We start from the raw sequence: 19,525 nt of genomic DNA on the forward strand, positions 1-19,525 counted from the left end.
TTAGAGAACAACAAAAACCTCTTCATCGCATGTGATTAAGTGATTAACTTTTATAACAAGACAAATTAAATGTTTGGGATGTTAGACATCAATCATTCATTATCGAAATAAATGAGAGACTGATGTCATCTTCAAGTTGTGCATTAGAAAATAACAACGTATTGGCGATTTTGCCGGGGTCTATTCTCACAGAGGAATCTTCATACAGATAAAGTCCGTCTGGGTCAGTATCTACGATCATCAAAGGCTAAGGATCCTATCACCTTTTTAATGATCACCGAATTTGGACATTGCACTTGGCAGACAGACGTTAAGAGGACCATAAAGTAAGTTAACACAAACCAGTGAAACATTGTCATTTACTCATTTTAATGGTTAAAAAAATACTTCTTTGCGCAAAGAGACAACAATAAGTCCCAGTTTGCTGAGGAAACGAGGAACCTAAACAATGATACCCACCAATTGATGACCGCTGGAGCGAGATAAGATGAGGTAAATGTTTTTGAGGAAACAAAACAAAAAAGGCACAATTTACAATCAACCATGCCCCAAATTCACAATAATAATAATAATAATGATAATAATATTAATAATAATATATAAGTACAGCTAAAAAAAAATCTGAAAATCTGCAACAACAAAAATACAGACCACTTATATTATACAAGGCAAATCTTGCCTGTCAGGCTCCTCCTGTGTGCTCTACCCTAATCAGGCTTCTGTACAAACTGGAGCCTCCCAGTCCCACTGCTGATACTGTACAGATAGCAGTTCTGAAGTGACAGGGGCTCCAACATACTATCTCACCACCAGACATGACACGCACAGTTTGGAGGGCCCGATGCAATCGTCATGGCAGAAGGCACCGCAGCCTTGGCACATGATCATGGCTTTGAGGCGGCATGAGCACTTGAGCGCCACCTCTTCAGCCGTACTGTCAGTAAAGGCCTGGATACTGAGGGTGGTCTGGCTTGAGGCCAAGCGGGGCCGTAGCTGGAGCACACTGTCCGCCATGCTCCGGGAGAAACCACCATTGTCCATCACTGACACATTGGCTGTGTAGCTTACTCCTCCAACACCCCCATGCTTGGGGAACTTCCCATACAGCTGGAAGGGAAGGGCAGAGGGGGAGGAGGAGGGAGAGCTGGAGGAGTAGGTAGCTTTGCTATGCTCCTTCTTTGCCATCCTGGCTAAAGTCATCTCCATGTTGAGGAGTCCCTCCATCGCTCCTCCGCTCAAGTAGCCGTCCACAGAACCCCCCGGCTCCTTTTTGGTAACACTCATGGGTTTAATGGGGCACGATTTGGCAAGTGCCTGGCAAGGGGGCCGTACACCTACTTCATTCTTTACTGTGGGTGCAGGAGACAGCTGCAATTGATGTGAGGGGTGGGGCTGAGTATGTGAGGGCCGCCAGTTGATCTTAATAGTAGGCACCAGCTCTGTGGGACAGGGGTCTGCATGGGGAGGAGAAGGGCCATTAGGCATGGTTCGGTGGGCTAGGTGTGGCCTGTCTGGAGCGACGCCCTGGGAGGGCTGAGGACCATGTGGGTTTTTTATGACTGCTGACTCCACTACAGCCTGAGAACTAAGATCTGACTTACTTCTGAAGGACGAGGAGGATGAGGAGGGTGGCAGAGAGGTGATAACTGGGACAGCTCCGGGAGCCTGCTGGGACTTATACTGCGGTGCAGCTGATGCCTCCTTCAAACAGGACACTGGGCAACCTGTTGGAGACTGGTTGTGGATGCCAGAGGCTGCACCAAGTTCTGGGCTAGGAGACTGGGCTGAGACCTCAGGCCTGTTGCGAGGCCCTGGGGTCTTTGCCACTGGTGGTCTGGCTTGGGGTCCTGGCAATCGGCTTATTTCCAGCCTGTTGGCAGAGTGTGAGGGTAGAACTTTCTCCAGGGGCAAGCTGCCCTGTAGTAGCTGAGTGACCAAAGGATTGTTGGCCTCAACACTGGATACTGGTCTGACTGTGCTGACCAGTCTCTTGGAGGCACCTGCAGCAGTTGGGTGAGTGACAGAGGGCTTTAAACTTCCACGACAATCCTCTCCAGTAGAGCTCTCTCTAGAGACGTTACAATCCTCTCCAGGCTCCATTTTGACCACGACGTTGGTGTCCATGAGCCCCTGTGGAAGGGCTGTGGAGAGGGACTGATGGTCCTGATAATGAGGGCCACTCTGCTGAGGGTGAGGCAGGCCATTGGGGAAGCAAGGTTGAATGACAGTTTGACCATGACGGCTGGAAATGCAGGCCTGGATGACTGGCTGCTGGTTCTGAGAAGAAGGGCTGCAGATGACCAGTTGGCCATTTCTCTTGATGCTCACTTGGGGGGACCAGTCTTCGTCAGGTTGCTGCTGCTCATCCTCCTGGATGTCATTCTCACAGTCCGAAGCCGTTTCCGTGGAGTCGCTGTGTGTCCCAGCCTCGTCATCTTTCTCTCCCCCAGAGTCTGCATGTTGGGGAGAGGATACGTCTGTTTGCCGTCTCTCTGCAGCTGAGTGAGAGAATACCTCCTGGGGATCCACGTGGTAAGAACCATGCTGGATAACGCCACCCAGCCCAGCCTCCTTCCCTTGGACCGGCTCTTTGGACTGACAGGAGCTTGCCAGCGTCTGAATAACATCCACACCTTGAGCCCCGAACCTCGGAAGGGAATCTGGGATGGAGGTCGGGGCCAGTGAGGGTTTTTCAGAACCCTGAACAGGTATCTCTGCTGAGGCAGTAGCAGACTCAGGCACCTCAGGCTTTGGAGAGGGCAAGTCAGCTGCCTTGTCTGTGAGCTCATTGGAGGAACTCTGAACACTTTCTATTTCCTCTAGAGTCTCTGATCCGCCAGCTGCTTCCTCTTGTGGAGGGCTTGGGGTCTGTGGAGTCTCCAAAGACATGGATGTTGAGGTACAGGACAAGGAAGGAGATGGCTGGGTTGTCGGCTCTACATTGAGAAGCTGTAGTTGTGTTCCAGACGAATTAGTGTCTGAAGACGATCCCTGCTCCTCCATCCCACCACCTCCCCTTCTTCCGCTTCCTCCTCCTCCTCCTCCTCCCCCTCCTCCTCCTCTTCCTCCTCCTCCCGATCCTCCTCCACCTCCCCCCACTCCTCCCCCTCTTCCTCCTCCTCCTCTTCCTCTTCCTCCTCCTCCTCCTCTTCCTCCTCCTCCTCCTCCTCCTCCTCCGGGCTCGATGGGTCCAGGATGCTCTCTCGCTCTTCGTCCATTGGTGCTATCCGGTAGCCCAGAAGCAGGCCGCATCCTGAGGCCGGCCGGCCCTGCCCCTTCGCCAGTGGCTGCAACAGCAGCAGCGGCCTCGCGCTGGGCCCGGGCTTGCTGGGCACGGGCTTTGATGTCCGCCAAGGTGCGCGCACCCCCCGTCCCCGACCGCCGCGAGCCCTCGCCGGGGGGCACGATCCGGGGGCAGATTTGGTAGGTGGGGTGACCTTTGACCCAGGGAGGTTTAATTCTGGACAGTTGAATCTAGGACAGAGACACAGTGAGACAGTGAGACAAACATTATCCGGTCAACAACTCATTGCTAAACAGGCAAATTATTTGTATGCACAGTCTTACCCGGATGGGCGGCACCTTGGGCTCCTCAGTTGTCGGCTGCGGCTTTTCTGAACGGACACTGTCAATTGTGGTACGAAAGGACTGACGGTCGTCAAGCCGCGGCCTCTTTTCGGGGAAGCTGGAGAAGGCCTGAGTCTCATCTGGCCTCCTCTTCTGCTCCTTGAGCTGAGCACTGGGCAGAGGGGTGGTGGCTGGGCTGGCAGAGGGGCTACTCTCACGGCTACTGGTGGCGGTACCCCCTGTATTGGAGGTGACCACAGAGGCGGTGTCATCCAGTGGATCGGCAGCGACTGCAGCACTGGAGGACGCTGAGGAGGATGACGAAGAGTCCAGGCCTGCGGCAAATGCTCCCTGTCTATCAGAAGGTGAGGAGGGTGAGGAAACAGGCGAGGAAGCAGATGAAGAAGAAGAGGAGGAGGAAGAGGAAGAAGATGGTGAGGAGGTGGATGCCAGTACAGGTGGCGCCTCCTCTGGGAGCAGGCGGGCCGCTGCTTCAGGCTCTTCGTTTGCACTGGTGGAGGCTGGACTGGGGCTTGGGCTGGGAGTAGGAGTGGGAGTGGGAGTTTGAGTAGGGGTTGGAGTAGGAGTTGGAGTAGGAGTTGGAGTAGGTGTAGGTGTGGGAGTAGGTGTGGGAGTAGGTGTAGGAGTAGGAGTAGGTGTAGGTGTAGGAGTAGGAGTGGAGGCTGGCATCGTGACTGGCTCTGGAGTGGGAGAGGGCTTTGGCTCTATGGAGGCACTCTCAGCTGAAAGCTCCGTGGCACACTCGGCCTGCAGTACCACCTCCCCTTGAACCACCGTGTTGTCGGACATGGGAGAGCCAATAGAAACTGCTGGGCTGTCTGGTGCAGCACTGCCCTCAGCTGCTTCTGCAGACTGCAGGGCTGTGGGAGCGGCCTTGCAGAGGGTCCGGCGGGCCCGCCGACGCAGGTCAGCCCGTGTGCGTCTCCTCATCCTGCCGTCTCTCCTCCGGCGCCCCACGCTACGTCTCTTGGGCGCACCAGTTGCCACCACAGCCACATCACCGTCCAGGACACTGGCTGCAACTTCACTGGATTCACTCATGGTAAGCTTTAGGGACTCTTCTTGTGTCAGACCAGACCTACAGGTACACAAACTATGTTTTAGTGCATTGGAGACACATAGTAATTTCTCTTCATATCGCAGTAGCCTTCTCAGATGTAGGTCATACCACAGTTGTCTAAATTAAATGGAGAACAGTAAAGGAGATGGAAAAACAGCCTAAAACATGCGGCCAAAAATGAATGTCTCCATCACAGCTATAAGTGATACTAATGATAGTAGCAGTCAAACTAATAACGGTTACCTTTTAAGGGGCTGACCCAAATATGACAAACTAATATGGCTGTTGTGTAAATAGTGGATTGAGAAATCGGATGAAATGGGTTGGCTCTTACTTTTGCCCATGGTACTCTTCAAAAAACTTTTCCTTCCACGCCTCTACCTTCTTCTCTTTCTCCATTTCCTGCCGGAAACGCACCTGCATCTCGTGGGTGAACTCGCCTAAATGTGTCAAACACATGTGAAGGTTTAAAAAAGTAGCTCCAAAACTGAACCATTTGAAGTCTTTAACTAGTAAAGTTTCTGGTAGAAACCTGACTTTGTCACCCGTCAGCTGTTACATTAAGCAGCTAATTTTTTTTTTTTTAATTCTTTTTAATTGATATTTTATTAATGTACTTTTAGAGTTTAACAGACAATCCAACCTTCACAATTAACAAAGAATGTAAGAAATTAACCATGCAGCTGATTTTCAGTTGTAGTAATGTTCAAAGACAGTGCTACCAGCAGCGATTTATAAACCAGACATTCCCTGAATCAGATCCCTAAATGGACTGAACTATCAAGATCACGCAGATGTGTTTGTGTATTGTGTACTTCTACAATGTATTGCCTACTTCTCATGCACAACACCTAAAGAATGCTGGAGCACATTGCTTCGTATGTGTACAGATTGTAAAGCCCTCTGAGGCAAATTAGTAATTTGTGATTCTGGGCTATACAAACTAAACTGAATTGCTGCCATTTGGCATGAATTTCTCTGCTTAGATTTATGATTTCTTCTCCTGTTTTATAACATCATTGAGATTACTTTTTGCTTATGTGATCATTGTCTCTGTTCTGACAGTTTCATTGCAGAATTCTCGGTTAAATGTTGCAGCTTGTCTATGATTGACGAATCACGCACCTTCCGCCAGCCTCTCTTTCCAGCTCTGGGAGGCATGGGTGAAGAACTCATTGTTGAGAGCTGAGTTACTCAGTCTAGCCATACCATCTGGTCCAATCTGCAAGAGAGTGGACATGATTTACAAATATCAATAACACCATATTCAGAGGAATAAAGTAGTCTTTAACTCACATGACCCATAAAATAACAAAAAAACATAGTAGATCCATAGTAGAGCTCACCCTCACAAAATTCTAAAATACAGCAACAATATCTGCCAAAATGCATGTTTCTCTTGTAATAGTCATTGCATTGCTACATTCACTACAGACATCAACGCTGGAAATAAACTAGAAGGCCAAAATCAAAACATACCTGACGGTCCACCTCTGGCAGCAGCTGCAGCAGTTGCTGCTGCGAGTGTGCAGGAAAGGCTGAGAAGGTCCGTACATTAATGAGGGCTCTGATGTTGGTGTTGACCAGGATGGAGCCGGGTGTTTCAAAGTCTACATCCACTCCTCCTCGACTCCTCTTCATGGGCCCTGACACAGCAAAACCAAAACGTTTAACTTTGCCTCTCAGCCAGTTACTAACACTATCTGCAGGTTCAGCTAGCTTAAGCACAAAAGACATTTTTCTGATCCAGGTTTGGCACTTTAACAGGACATTCTGCCTTCAAATGTATTTCATTACTTGTATTGTTAATGCAGGTGTTCTTAAGACAAGAGAATGGTTCTTACCTGAAGGGACATGCTCTCCATTCACTTTGAGAGGGGTGAGGACAACACGAGGCATCATGACTGCTTTCTTTCTCTGCCTTCCTGACTGTAGCAACACAAATAGTGGGATGGACAGGTGAACACAGTAGGTAAAGCAAACTGCTTTTCTGTCCTCCTACAGATCAAGTCCAAACGCATGGCATGACAGGGACACATGGATAATATCTTAAACTGATCAGAAGATACACTATTCAGATCCAACTTGAAAACAAACAAAATGACACTGTAGACTTGCTTTCAAACCCTTGACTAGGATTGCAAAGTGGCGGAAATTTTCCGGTAAACTTCCGGAAAGTTTCCATGGGAATTTTGGCTCGGGAATTTTGGGAATTTTGAAAAAAAGAAATGTGCCCAAGTTTTTTTGCAAAAGCATATAACAGGGGACTTAAATGTAGTTGAGAACAAGACTATGCACGCCAAGCTCAGCTGGACCCTGAATGTAGCTGGTTGGGAACATTGTTTGCCAGAAACATAAAACATTCTGTTGTTTTTGACATCTTTGTCATCAGTGTTGTGTCTGAATGTTTCAGCCTGATGCCTGGCAAGTGTGAGAGTGTTGAGTTGTGTAGAGGCCACGAGCGATATTGCAGACAGGTAGAGATTTCAATTATAGCAACACATTGAAAAAAATAACTGAACTAGTTCATTTTTTGGAGCTGTGAACTTAGTTCAAAATTTTGAATTATGGACTATAAACTGAACTAGTTCATGTAGAAAGTGAACTTTCCCAACACTGTTTGTCATTAGTATATTGATTACTTGGTGAACTGAAGCCATGTTCATTTTTATACCAAGTTTGTTTGTAAACAGTCGACTTTTTACAGCAGTGAGAGTAGGAAGTATGTAAGTCCACACAAAAGTACACCATCACCTCCATTGTTCGCGGCTTTCAGAATGTCAAAAAAGTCCTTTTTAAAAGTTGTATTATAAATGGTTGCATGCATGTCTGCTTATGACAAGGTAAATACAGTTAAATTACCCCCATAATTTCAGTTTATTTCAGTTAAATTCTGTTAATTCCCCATTATTCCCGTGGAAAGTTTCCAACTTTGAATATTCCTGGAATTTTGCAACCCTACCCTTGACTACTGAAAAACATGTTATATTACTGTAAACATGGAGCAGCAGTGACCTCCTACATGGTGCTGACCTGTCTTGAGCGGCTCAGTCTGGTCTGGGTATGTTGAGCATGCTGGGTCTGCTGCGTGTCTGTGCGTGCTTGCTGCCCTGCTGCCCTGCTGAGGCGGGTCTGGGGCTGGTTGCTGCGAGTCGGCAGTTCTGTGGAGCAGGATGCGCTGGACGAGCTCTCATCCACAGAGGCTTCAGGTCAAAGAAAAAGACATGTACAACTGTACATTACATTGTATAACATTACAGGCTATTTGTGATGTGAATGCATTGAACTTGGCACAGTCTGTTTGCACCAGTCTAATGCTGTGTTCACACCGAACGCGACAAAAAAATTCATGTTGCGTCTACCGTGACAGAACAGAACAGTAACAGATTATTTCTAGAATAGAGGAGTTAATGAAAGGCTATTTTTTACAATGCATGTTTCTGAGGTTTTTGCATACAATTATAAAAGGTCACAGCGCTTAAATCAGTCGAAGCTGGAACTAATTTAAATGGCCAAGACATTCAGGTAAATAATGACCAACACATACTGAACTGTTGAATTTACATTCCAACCCTCAACTATGATTATGAGCTGTGGGCACAGACTGCCTTCCAAAACATATTAAGGAAAGAAAAATCAATACACATTCAGGAAATTGGCTTATCTTATCTTCTAACCAGTGGCAGGCTGTCATGGCCTTCTAAGCCTTCTCTGAAGGCCTAAACAGAATCAAAAAGTTATAGCTATTTTAAAATTTAAAAAATAAAAATATATATTTTTATTTTTTATAATTAAAAGCTTTTTTCTAATGTAATTATTTTTTCACAAATACACAAATGTATTTTATTATTTTTGCCTGTTCGCTTATTTTCTCATTGCACAGCTGCCTTCATATGTTCCTCTGCTCCTTCAGGCCTCTTGGGACCTGTTTAACAGCATTTTTTAACCAATCACATTTTACTTCTCTTTATCTATGTAAGATTAGCCTGGTTAAAATACATGGAAGAGCCTTCGCCAGACCCTAGATGTGTGATTTGTCACAGGGCCCGCTTGATCATTAACATGCGCTGTGATTGGTCAATGAAGCTAGCGTCTCACCTAGAAGCTCGAATCTCAGGATTTACTGATAAGCTCTTTCCCACAAAGGTTTATGTGCATCTGGTAAGTGAAATGTTGATTATGTTACTGTTTTTAAAAAATATATATTTTCAGTCGTATTTAACCGTAAACAGGCCACAGTGCTGTAGTTGCTGCTGCACCTCGGGGTGGTGGTGGTTCTCAACGCGGCCTTTACCCCGCGCCAAAGTGCATAACTTGGCGCGGGGTTGAAGTTGTCTCCAGCGCAGCTGTGCTGCAATGTTTATTTCTGCACTGTGCAGGGTCAGTGTCGCGGTTTTTGTTGGACGCGACGGGTTGGACTCTCCCTTTGCTGTGCTGTCCCTCGTCAGTGGCATTTCCTCTACTGTGGTGGGTTTATTATATAAAGTCTCCCCATATGGGACTCTTTTTGAAAACACTTGAGGTCACATGTGGGTCACCATTGACATCAAATCCCAGTCAGGTTTCTCCATGGGTCTGGGTCAATCGGGTACCGTTGACCAGAGTGTTCAATAACTTTGTGAGAAAAGTGAGAACAAATCCAATGGAGTTGTTTTCCTGATGGTCATAGTCAAGTGTCTGGTAAGAGAAACCCACGTACCAAAAAAAGTTGAGCGTTTCATTGCATGGCTTGGTGTGACAACCTCACCGTAATGGGAAACCCCCATTGGCGAGGCATCTTATGTGTGGTGTAGTATTACCGTCATTGTCTCCACTGGCAGCAGCGGTGGTCTCCGTAGAGTCGCAGCTTTCCTGCTCAGCCTCGGTAGGGCCGACCGAGGCCACCACCGTGCCTGCTGCAGCTGTGCCGCTGCTGGAAGCTGGGGCGGTGGTGCTGCTGGCCGGCTCTGCTGCTGTCTCCGACTCTGAGGTTGTCTTTGTCCACTGGAGGGCGTTTTTCTACAGCATGTGAAGAAAAAACAATGTTCTCTGCATGTGTGATACATATTAGAAGGTTTTCTCCTATCAATTGATTTTCGTACTAGATTATATGCCACTGTGACCAAACTTGTGTACTAAATAGCAGTTCTTCTTTCAAAGCAAGGTTTTGGTTCAATCTAGTACTGCCACCAAACATGATGGTAATGTAAAGTGACATAAAAACATTGAGAGTGAAGGTTTGTGTACCTTGAGAGTGAAGAGGCTCATCCGTCCAGGCAGCTTGAAGAAGATGCTGTTCTTGACTCTGTCTCCCCTCACCTGGGAGTGCAGCATGGTGACCAAGCAGGCCAAGGGTGCTGTACCACTGCACACACACAGTTACACTCAGTTACAACTCATGTGACTGGACACAATGACCATAAAGCCACATATAGATCTGAAGAAGTGCTAGTTCTTCCTGGTGCTCACATCCTAATTACAATAAAGCTTGCCTTCCTTCTCTGCGAAATCCCTGAAAGCCAATGTTGTGAGATATGCCAATACACTGCACACCGTGGAAGATACAAACATCTCAACTATCAGAGGTTTTGCCATAGCATTTCTATTGTTGTATTCATCCCTTAAATAATTATGGTTGCATAAGTAATTTTGGGCAAACCCTTAAGGACTATTTGATGACAATGGATTTCTGCATTAATGTGATTTTGTTTTTCCTATATAATGTAAGGCACTAGACCAATCAAGCACTCGCTGCGTCTTTTATCAACAGTCTCTACACATTAATATATATATGCAGATGCATATTGATATTCTGATACGACAGAACCATATTTGGGCATACTATAATGATAAAACACCAAACTGTTATTACAAATAAACAGTAAATACACAAACCTTGTGTAATATTTTACAATGTCAAACCATTAATAACATTGGTGGAGGATTGTAGAGGCAGGCTTCTTTTTCAGAATATCTTTGTAATATTACATTAACACTCGTGTGAAAGAACTTGCTGACCTCAACCCCATTGTAAACCCATATGGGTGACTGTGGTTCAGTGGAAAAGCAAGGTTGTTCTTCAATCAGAGGATCGGCGGTTCAATCTCCGGCTCCACTAGTCCATGTTGATGTGTCCTAGGGCAACACATTTTTTGACCAAAATTGCTCGTAGCTGTTTCTGCAGTGTGTGAATGTTAGTTACTCCTGATGGGCAGGCAGCACCTTGCCCCGTGCAAGCGACCGTAGCTCCTCCCATCACTGTATAAATGGGTGTGCATGATGACATGTAGTGTTAAAGAGCCTTGAGTGGTCAGAAGACGAGAGATGTGCTATACAAGTACAGTCCGTTTATTCAGAAAATGTAAATATTGGACCGTGATGAAATGTAAAAAAGAAAAAAACATTCATGCAAGGTAAATGGACTGCGCTTGTGTTTCTCTTTTCTAGTCTTCCGATCACTCAAAGTTCTTTAACACTACATGTCATCATCTCACCATTCACCCACTGATGGGATACTATGCAAGGTTCCGCCTGCCCATCAGCTAACATTCATACAACTTTCACACACCTATGATAGCCGCTAAGGTATAAGTGTCTTGCCCAAAGACACATCAACATTATCCTTTTGGCAAAGTGACCAATGTTGGAAGATTTGTTCAGAGAAAACAGCTGTTGTATTCACTCAAACAAGTCAAGCAGTTCTGTGTCTGAACATTTTATTCAGTCACATCAAGGCTCATTTGGGATCCCTGGACATAGATACATTTTGTTCACAAATAGCCTTGGGACTGATGTTAAAATATGAGTAAAATAAATGATAAAGTATTGATGATGCTATCAGCTTTACCCTGTGGTGTTATAAGTCAAACATGTGCATGTATATATTCTACTGGTAATTCTACCATATTATATTAACAGTGCATTTATTTTTTTCTTAAACACTAAAAATGCCTCTGTCACAAATGTTTTTAAATGGCAAAACAATAAACAGAACCTTTGCTCAGATAAATGTTGATTGTATCACCTGTTTTTCTATCCGATATCAGAACTGATTATCATAGTGGGGAAGTTACAAATAATTTGCAAATAATATAGGCCAAGCACATGAGGAAATATGTTCCCTCAAAAAGATCGACAGAGTGCCCTTACCCCCAAATACTGTGAGAAACTTTAAACTAGAACCCATGGCAAAAATATTATCCATCTATTCTATTTATCTATTAAAACTGCATATGTCTGCAATTGGGTGCTTTTAACTGGAGTCCCCTTCAAGACATTGGTATTTCAAATTATAATTAAAAATGGATAAATTTAAACAGAAAAGTATCATATATAGTCATCACGTACAGGTTGATTGTCGGTCATGAAGAATAGAATAAAGCACCAGTTTGATATGAAAAAGTATACCTCCAATATTATTCAATTGTGTATTTTATTATTTAAATTGCCAGGCCGTGCATACTTTTATTCCATACGAGTGCATGTGAGCATGCCCCACTGGTTAGCGCATGGCCGTCACTCTCTCATGCCGCGCTTACAGCTGATAATGCTGTGCAGACAGCATCATCATCATCATAGAAGCGTAGCACCCACCCTCCGGTTATACACAGGTAGACACCATTTACCCTTTCAGCACTTTTGCCATAGTTAGCACTGTTAGCATTGCTAACTGTGAGAGGCCTGCCATGTTGACAGCCGTTGAGAGCTTGTCATAATGCACCCAGTCTCAGGTCTGGCAGCTTTAAAGAGGTGAAATGGTGACCATGACATTTTTCAGAATTACAGTATTGGGCACATTGTGTTTGCCTTTGTCATAAAAGCACACTATGCCAAGTGCACGCAAAGGAAAAGACAGCATGAGAAACAGGTCATGTGCTTATATATATATATATTTTTTTTAAAGTTATTAATATAAGTAATGAAGGTCTCGGATCATCCAACCTACCTCCTGTTAAGGCCAGCAGCAGAATAGGTGTTCCATGTGGGAGGAAATAAAAACATTGGTTAGAACCACACATATACTTGTGCTGTGAGATCAATTCACTAACTGCTTAAAACGCTAGACAAAACACACATATTTTACAATTTGATTAATCAATTTGATAAATCGTATGCAATGATGCTGTGTGTGTGTGTGTGTGTGTGTGTGTGTGTGTGCGCGTGTGTGTGTGCGTGTGCGTGTGTGTGTGTGTGTGTGCGTGTCTGACCGCATTTCCTTCAGCCCCTTGGTCTGGATGACGTGGAGGATTTGTTTGGGAGTCATGGGTGCATCCGAGAAGTTCTCCAAAACCTGGAAAACACCCACATTGTTTTTACCATAGACTGTCAAATACTTCTGCACAAAAACATGAACACATAATAAATGAAGATCTAGCAAGTGCCTCTGATGAAGATTCTAAATTTTTCCTAGAGATTTAAGACGACTGAGCAGCTCCAACATAGTAGAGCAGACTAACAGCAGCAGCTAGGATTTGCAGCAGAGTTTTCTCATGACTTTATCAGAAGCAGGTGCATGTCAAAGAGAAAGAGCCAGAGAAGCAGTGTTTTAAAAATTAAACACAACATGCTCAAAGATTCACCATTCTGATTAAAGCCCAGCTGAAACTGAATTTTTCTGAAGGCTAATACGCATATTGATATTTGAATTTATATTGGCTATATAGCAGTGGTGGGCCATTAGGGCCTGCTAAGCCTTCTCTGCTGACCTAAACACAAGTTATAGCTATTTTATAATGTAATTGTTTTTAACAAATACATTACATGTATTATAATTATTTTTCCCTATTAGCTTATTTTCTCATTGCACGGCTCCTGTGTTCCTCTGTTGAGCTGCTTTCAGCGCTGCTTTCAGTACAGCTGGTTTGAAGGAGAGCTCTCATCTAATCACACTTTTTCCTCCTGTGTCTTTATGGAAGATGAGCGGCCCGAGGACTACAATGTAGACTTTGCAGAGCACATGGGGACATTGTTGTGATTGTCATGTACTTCAACCAATCAGATCTTTAGTTTGACATGCTGGGCGTATTCTTGGACGCGTCATCGCCTGCATTCTTGCACTAGATGTATAATTAGTCAGTGGGCCAGCTAGACTTCTGTCAACAGTGTTTTATTTTTAAAATTATTATCGTTCCTTTTGATGACTTGAGTGTGAGATGTTTTAGTGCCGCAGTTTTATTGGATTGTTCCGTTGTGTTTTTTTATCAATAAATGTGACTGGTTCTTGTGAATTTCTTTTGCTTGATGTGGACTGCATGTCCATTAATGACGCAGCATCCCGTCATGCACGTATTTATATAAATAATATCAGACAGCAGAGAAAGCCCAGGTAGAAAATGCACAGCGCACCACTGATATATACACATTTCTACAAATACATAACACTGTGACCAGCATACTGTCGTGAGCGGGACATTTAAAGTAAAACTATTTAACCTTCATTTATAAGTACATGTTTAAGTAGTAAATTAACTTAACTGAATATGCTATAAGCACATATACATTAAGAGAATTTGTAAGTTAGAATAACATGTCATCTTCATTCCTCTTGAACTCTAATTTCTGCCCATTTCATGAGAAATGAAAGCCTTTTCCATCAGTCATGTCAACAGATTAAATCCAAATTGAAAATGTCTCTTTAGAGCTTGGGAGCCACATAAGCAAACAAATGATAGCGATAAGCTCAAATTGCTTGACAATATCTGCCCGGCCAGTACAAGCACAGAGACAGCAATGCATTTGTATCCGTGTCAGGTAATGTCATGTTTAAAAAGGGACAGTGTGTAGGATTTAGTGGCATCTAGCTAAACACCCCTGTGCTTACACCAACTTTTCCAAGCACGTCTGAGAACTGAAGAGGCCTTCAGCTAACAACAATGTGAAAAGCCCCCTCGAGTCAGTGTTTGGTTCGTCTGTTCTGAGCTGCTGTAGAAATACGGTGGACTCTGTGAACAGGACTTGCTTCCTATGTAGATATGAAGGGCTCCTTCTAAGCTAATGAAAACACAATGCTTCTTAGTTTGAAGTAGTTATAGATGAGTGGAAAAAATTGTTACGAGTATAATATACCACTTCTGCTAATAGATCAGACAGTGCAAATGTGTGACAAAGCAGATTTAAGAAGCACAAAACAATTTTTCAATTCAGTTTTGGTACCATGATGGATCTTTGTTTGTAGCAAACTAAATCCAAAGGTTGTTTTATTTCTATGCAACAATAACTTCTTTCAAGGTGGAGAAACATATACAGGGAGAATCTCTGATTCTATATTTGCTTTGGAGGGTTGAAATTGAAAGCATATTTCAATAGATTTCTATTTAATAATTGAAATTTTGACACACATACTTGTGATACCAACGATTAATAATAAATTGCTCGCGATTTGTTCAAGTTTTTTTTTAATGTAAGTGATGAGCAAATTCAGATATTGGAACTGGGGGAAAAAATGTAGATTGCTGCAACTCTAGTTCAAAGGAACAAGTAGATATCTTGGTAACAATGTGCCCTGTACATATTGATAGCTCATAAAAATAAGTTGATGTTCTCCCCATTTACCTCAACAAACATCCATATGGGATATTGCCTTATATCAAATTCCTACCAACACTAATATTCTTCTCACCATGAACTTTCTTATTACTACAATCCGATGGCACACCTATGGGTGGAGCCTTAGCCCCATCCTATGCTTCCCCTGAGTTTGAAAGGGATACAAATGAATGTTAAACCCACTCCAAAACACTTTGTTGTCCTTGGTTGCTTTTTTGGAAAATTTATAATTGATGTAATTGTGGTGATTTAGAACTGAAATAGAGGAGCGGGACTAATTTTCTGAAATATACAAATTCTATAACTTCTTTTTTTGTTTCACTATGTGACAGTAGGAAACCAAAATAAATGTTCTAGATTTAGCTACTATAAGGGGAAAAAACAGTATAATTCAAGCTAAAATCGGTCACAAACCCTTGAGCAGAATCTCCCTTCTAAAAGGGAAAGAGTAATCACCCAAAACAAATCATCTGCAATGTTCCAAGTGGCCAATTGTTGAGTATACAGAAACTGCAGTGCTATTACCAAGTTCTAGTTTAATGCTGTTAAATGAAAGAGCGTTTTCAGACATATGACACAGCAGATAGGGAATCCTGGTTACATAAGAGGACAAAAACATTACCCTTCAGGTCAAGACTCTTGATCATGTTTAAATGTTCATGATATCAGAGAGACATACATTGTCCCTCTGACACAAAAAAAACAACACTGTGCCCTGACTTTTGAAAATCAACCTTCAGCCTTTTTCCACTGCGTCCACATACAGTGTATGCACAATGTTCCAAGCAGTCAGACACCAACTGACTACTTTATAAATTCTCGTACTTTTAACAAATACACCTAGAAAATACATGATACTTGTCTAAATGCTGAAATATTGCTGTGTTCTGGTTTATGTGGCACAAACTAAACACGCTTTAAAGATTTGCATAGCTAAACACAAAACTACAATATGCACGTAAAATCTAAATTATGCTATTGCTCAACATTATGCACGGCTAGTCAAACTAATCGGATGTATACTGTGGGTACGAGTCTTCCATTGGCCATGTTGGCACATAGCACCCTCCTCCCCTTTCACTATCTATTTTGCTCGGGCACCTTCCCTGCACCCTTGGCATAGCTTTGCCCAAGACAGAGCAGAATGTTAAAGGGTGCATCCAAACCATTCTCCAACACCGAAACGGCACTGTAGGTAACTATGCACAGGACAACCATGGTTCCGCCCCATGGGTCATATTGGAATCATACTTTTAACACAGTTGAGCCATTTGATCGAAGCGGAATTTGTCATGTTTCCTCTAATGTATTACACATGGTGGATGCAGTATTTGTAGTTTGTTGTACTTCAATGTTTGAAATTTTAAGATACATCTATGTTCTTTTGTTTCTAATGTGACCCTAATGCACAGAGTGGACATTGACTCTAGACCCCCCTGCATCATATTGAGAGGTGAACTAATGTTCTGCCAATCCTATTTGCCAAAATGGGCGAGAAATATTACAACTAATTTCAATTAAATGCAGTCCAGTACAACAACACCATTAATCACAAGCTCAGTAAAAAAGATATATGGAAGGTATTGGCAAAACTGTGTGACTATACGGTTTATAAAAAGCAGAATACGTGGCTGGGCTTTAGTACAGAATTGCACTTAAGATTGTATTGGTGCACATGAAGTAGCCAGGAGCAGCTGCTGCGAGACCACTATGGGGAATATGAACGAGGACCATGACACAAAATTCTTATCCTATACTTCATCCACAGTCAGTATAAAATAGGAATGTGCTTTCAAAAATATTCAACTACTCCTGTAATTAACCTTCTAAACAAGAGGTCTGTATCGACTTTAAGATTTACAATGTATGTAATTATAAACAAAAAAGAGACAGTGTATGTGGTTCTCTTCTCTACCAGCTGCATCAGTAGAAAACAAGGGCCTATCCAGGCAAACATACCCAAGTAGCTAGTGAACCCATTCCCCTCACACTGGGGCTGAACACCAACCACACCTGACCAGCACGTTACACAATTCTACATGAACTATACAGATTCTTCGTGAGCTTTCAATTAATTAGCTGTTAAGTGTATATTTGAGTTTTGGAAATAACCCCACCAGACTAGTGGTTAGCGTTTGCCTTTAATCGTTTCATGTGACAGCGCCTCTTTCCTAAATATATAACTGCTTTCTTGCCGATCTTCCGACAGATCCTGGCTGATGTGACCTTCACTAACGTTGATGAGACTTATTTGATTCTGCACCATTCCGTGCCAATCTGTATTCACACTAGTGTTTAACGTTAACTGCTAGCTTTGCTAACGGTAGCGTGCATTATGGTCAGCATAATCTTCTAACTAACGCTAATAGTGACGATTGGACAATGTTAGGCGTTTCAGTAATGTTCTGAGTGTAACAAGACTACGTTTTATTGACTGGTTTGTTCACATGGTGTGCGTTAACTCGTCGCGTATCTCGAGATACTCAGGTTGCTCAGATGGTAATTAGCGTCGAGCTAGCTAGCCTGCTTCCTAGCAAACAAAGAGCTCAAAACAGGAGAGGTGGACGTTAGCCTGCTAGCGAGCGTTAGCATGTTGCGTTACGTCGCTAACGCTAGCTTTTATGTCAGCAGACAGAAAGACAAGCAGCACATGTGTATGTACCCTATTACATGCAATCCCGACATAACCTCTTCGCTAACCTAGCTGATATTACAATAGCGTACCGGCAGTGGTCCTGAGAAGAATCAACACAACAACACACCTGGATCCATCACGTCACATCACTTCATACATCATTTACATGCAACGAGTTAAATGCTCAAAATAAGAGTCTTTACCATACGAGCTGCCTCAGCCCAGGTCCGCTCCTTCTTTCTCTTTTGTTTGTCCTTCATTTCCTCTGCGATGGTGTCTGCGGCTGTCCTGCTGTGTGTCTACAAAGCAACCTCAATGCGATGGCGGTTTAGCTGTTTAGCAAAATGGCTAACGACGTTCTAGGTTAACTGTGTAGACACAGAACAAGGCGTTCCTTTTACCTCAAGACGATGCTATGGTGTCGGCTAGTGTCTGATAATTATTGCTACTGCGTCGCCTCGTCTAAACTAGCTCAACACGCATCGTCTCTCTGTAGCACAGAAGCAGTGTGAGTGCAGGGCTGGTACTGCTGCAGGACAAGCCTCTTTGGAATGCAACAACCAGGTCAAAGGTCAAACACTACGCAGGAATGCAACAAAACAACGTCCGGCCCTCTGCATGCAAATAGTACACTTGAACAGATGCTGCATCCACATAATAATATTATATTGTTTACGATTGAGCCCTCCATCATCCACCACACATATATTATATATTAACCACATACTGTATAACAATAGAGTCCATTTGTTAGAACACCACAATATTGTGTGATTGGTAATAATGTAAAACCTAAGGATGGCTTTACAAGCTGTACACATACGACATCCCTGTCTTGGGACCTCACATTGTATCAGGAAAAACTCCCCCAAAAAACTGAAAAAAAACCTTTATGAGGGAAAAAGGAATAAACCTTCAAAAAAAACTATTACAAGGGAGGATTCCTCTCCCCGGATGGACAGAAGCAGTACATTTGTACAGAATGAACAACGTAACAGAGTTACAGCACATAACATGAATATGACAGAAATTACTCATATAATGAGTAGTTGACATGGAGAGAGGAGCTCAGTGTATCCTAAGATGTGTCCCCCAGTAGTCTTGGTTGAGCATATCTAGAGGTTGGACCAGGGCAAACCTGAGTCAGCCCTAACTATAAGCACTATCAAAGAGAAAGTCTTCAGTGAACTCTTAAATGAGATGTGTGTGTCTGCCCCCTGGACTGAAAGAGGAAGCTGGTTCCACAGAAGAGGAGCTTGATAACTGAAGGCTCTTGTTCCATCCTACTTTTTAATACTCTAGGAACCACAAGTAACCCTGCATTCAGTGAACGCAGCTCTCGAGTGGAGTAATATTATTATGTTACAGAAAGCCAGTGCAGAGCAGCTATACAGGAGTAATGTGATCTCTTTTCTTAGTTTTCATTAGTACACAAGGTGCAACATTTTGGGTCAACTGGAGAGATTTAAGAGACTAAACAGAGCAGCCTGATAATAAGGAGTTGCAGTAATCCAGTCTAGATGTAACAAATGTGTGAATACATTTGTCTGCATCGCTTTGACGCAAGATGTTCCTGATTTTTGAGAAGTTATGTAGGTGAAAAAAGGCAGTCATTAAGATTTGTTTTATGGGGAAGTCCTGATCAAAGATAACTCCAAGATTATTTCCGATGGTGCTAGATGTCAGAGCAATGCCATCAAGAGAAACTATATCATTGG

The 19,525-nt window shown here is 43.4% G+C and overlaps 1 protein-coding gene across 1 annotated transcript; it reads right to left on the reverse strand.

Annotated features, from left to right (window-relative positions):
• Window positions 1–352: 352 nt before the first annotated feature.
• asxl1 (ASXL transcriptional regulator 1) lies at window positions 353–18,350 on the reverse strand. The gene is made up of 12 exons (XM_068597672.1): window positions 18,011–18,350; window positions 12,834–12,917; window positions 9,875–9,994; window positions 9,448–9,646; window positions 7,682–7,851; window positions 6,493–6,577; window positions 6,128–6,294; window positions 5,774–5,870; window positions 4,983–5,088; window positions 3,568–4,666; window positions 3,148–3,474; window positions 353–3,024 (listed from the first exon to the last, which is right to left on the reverse strand). Exons 1-12 carry the CDS (start codon window positions 18,065–18,067, stop codon window positions 799–801), a joined length of 4,737 nt encoding a protein of 1,578 aa, XP_068453773.1. The 5' UTR covers window positions 18,068–18,350; the 3' UTR covers window positions 353–798.
• Between the last annotated feature and the right edge of the window lie 1,175 nt (window positions 18,351–19,525).

Source organism: Clinocottus analis, unplaced genomic scaffold (genome assembly GCF_023055335.1).
Source record: "Clinocottus analis isolate CAN_PGR_092001 unplaced genomic scaffold, fCliAna1.0.p SCAF_4, whole genome shotgun sequence".
Classification (NCBI taxonomy): Eukaryota; Metazoa; Chordata; class Actinopteri; order Perciformes; family Cottidae; genus Clinocottus; species Clinocottus analis.

What these genes read in the sequence shown, in the direction of transcription:
- asxl1 (XM_068597672.1), bottom strand. Translation starts at nt 18,067, where the DNA reads ATGAAGGACAAACAAAAGAGAAAGAAGGAGCGGACCTGGGCTGAGGCA. An exon ending in AGGGGCTGAAGGAAATGCGG is followed by an intron (nt 9,995 to 12,833) that starts TCAGACACGCAC and finishes CTGTGTGTGTGC; the next exon opens with AGTGGTACAGCACCCTTGGC. An exon ending in GACTGAGCCGCTCAAGACAG is followed by an intron (nt 6,578 to 7,681) that starts GTCAGCACCATG and finishes GTGTTGCTACAG; the next exon opens with TCAGGAAGGCAGAGAAAGAA.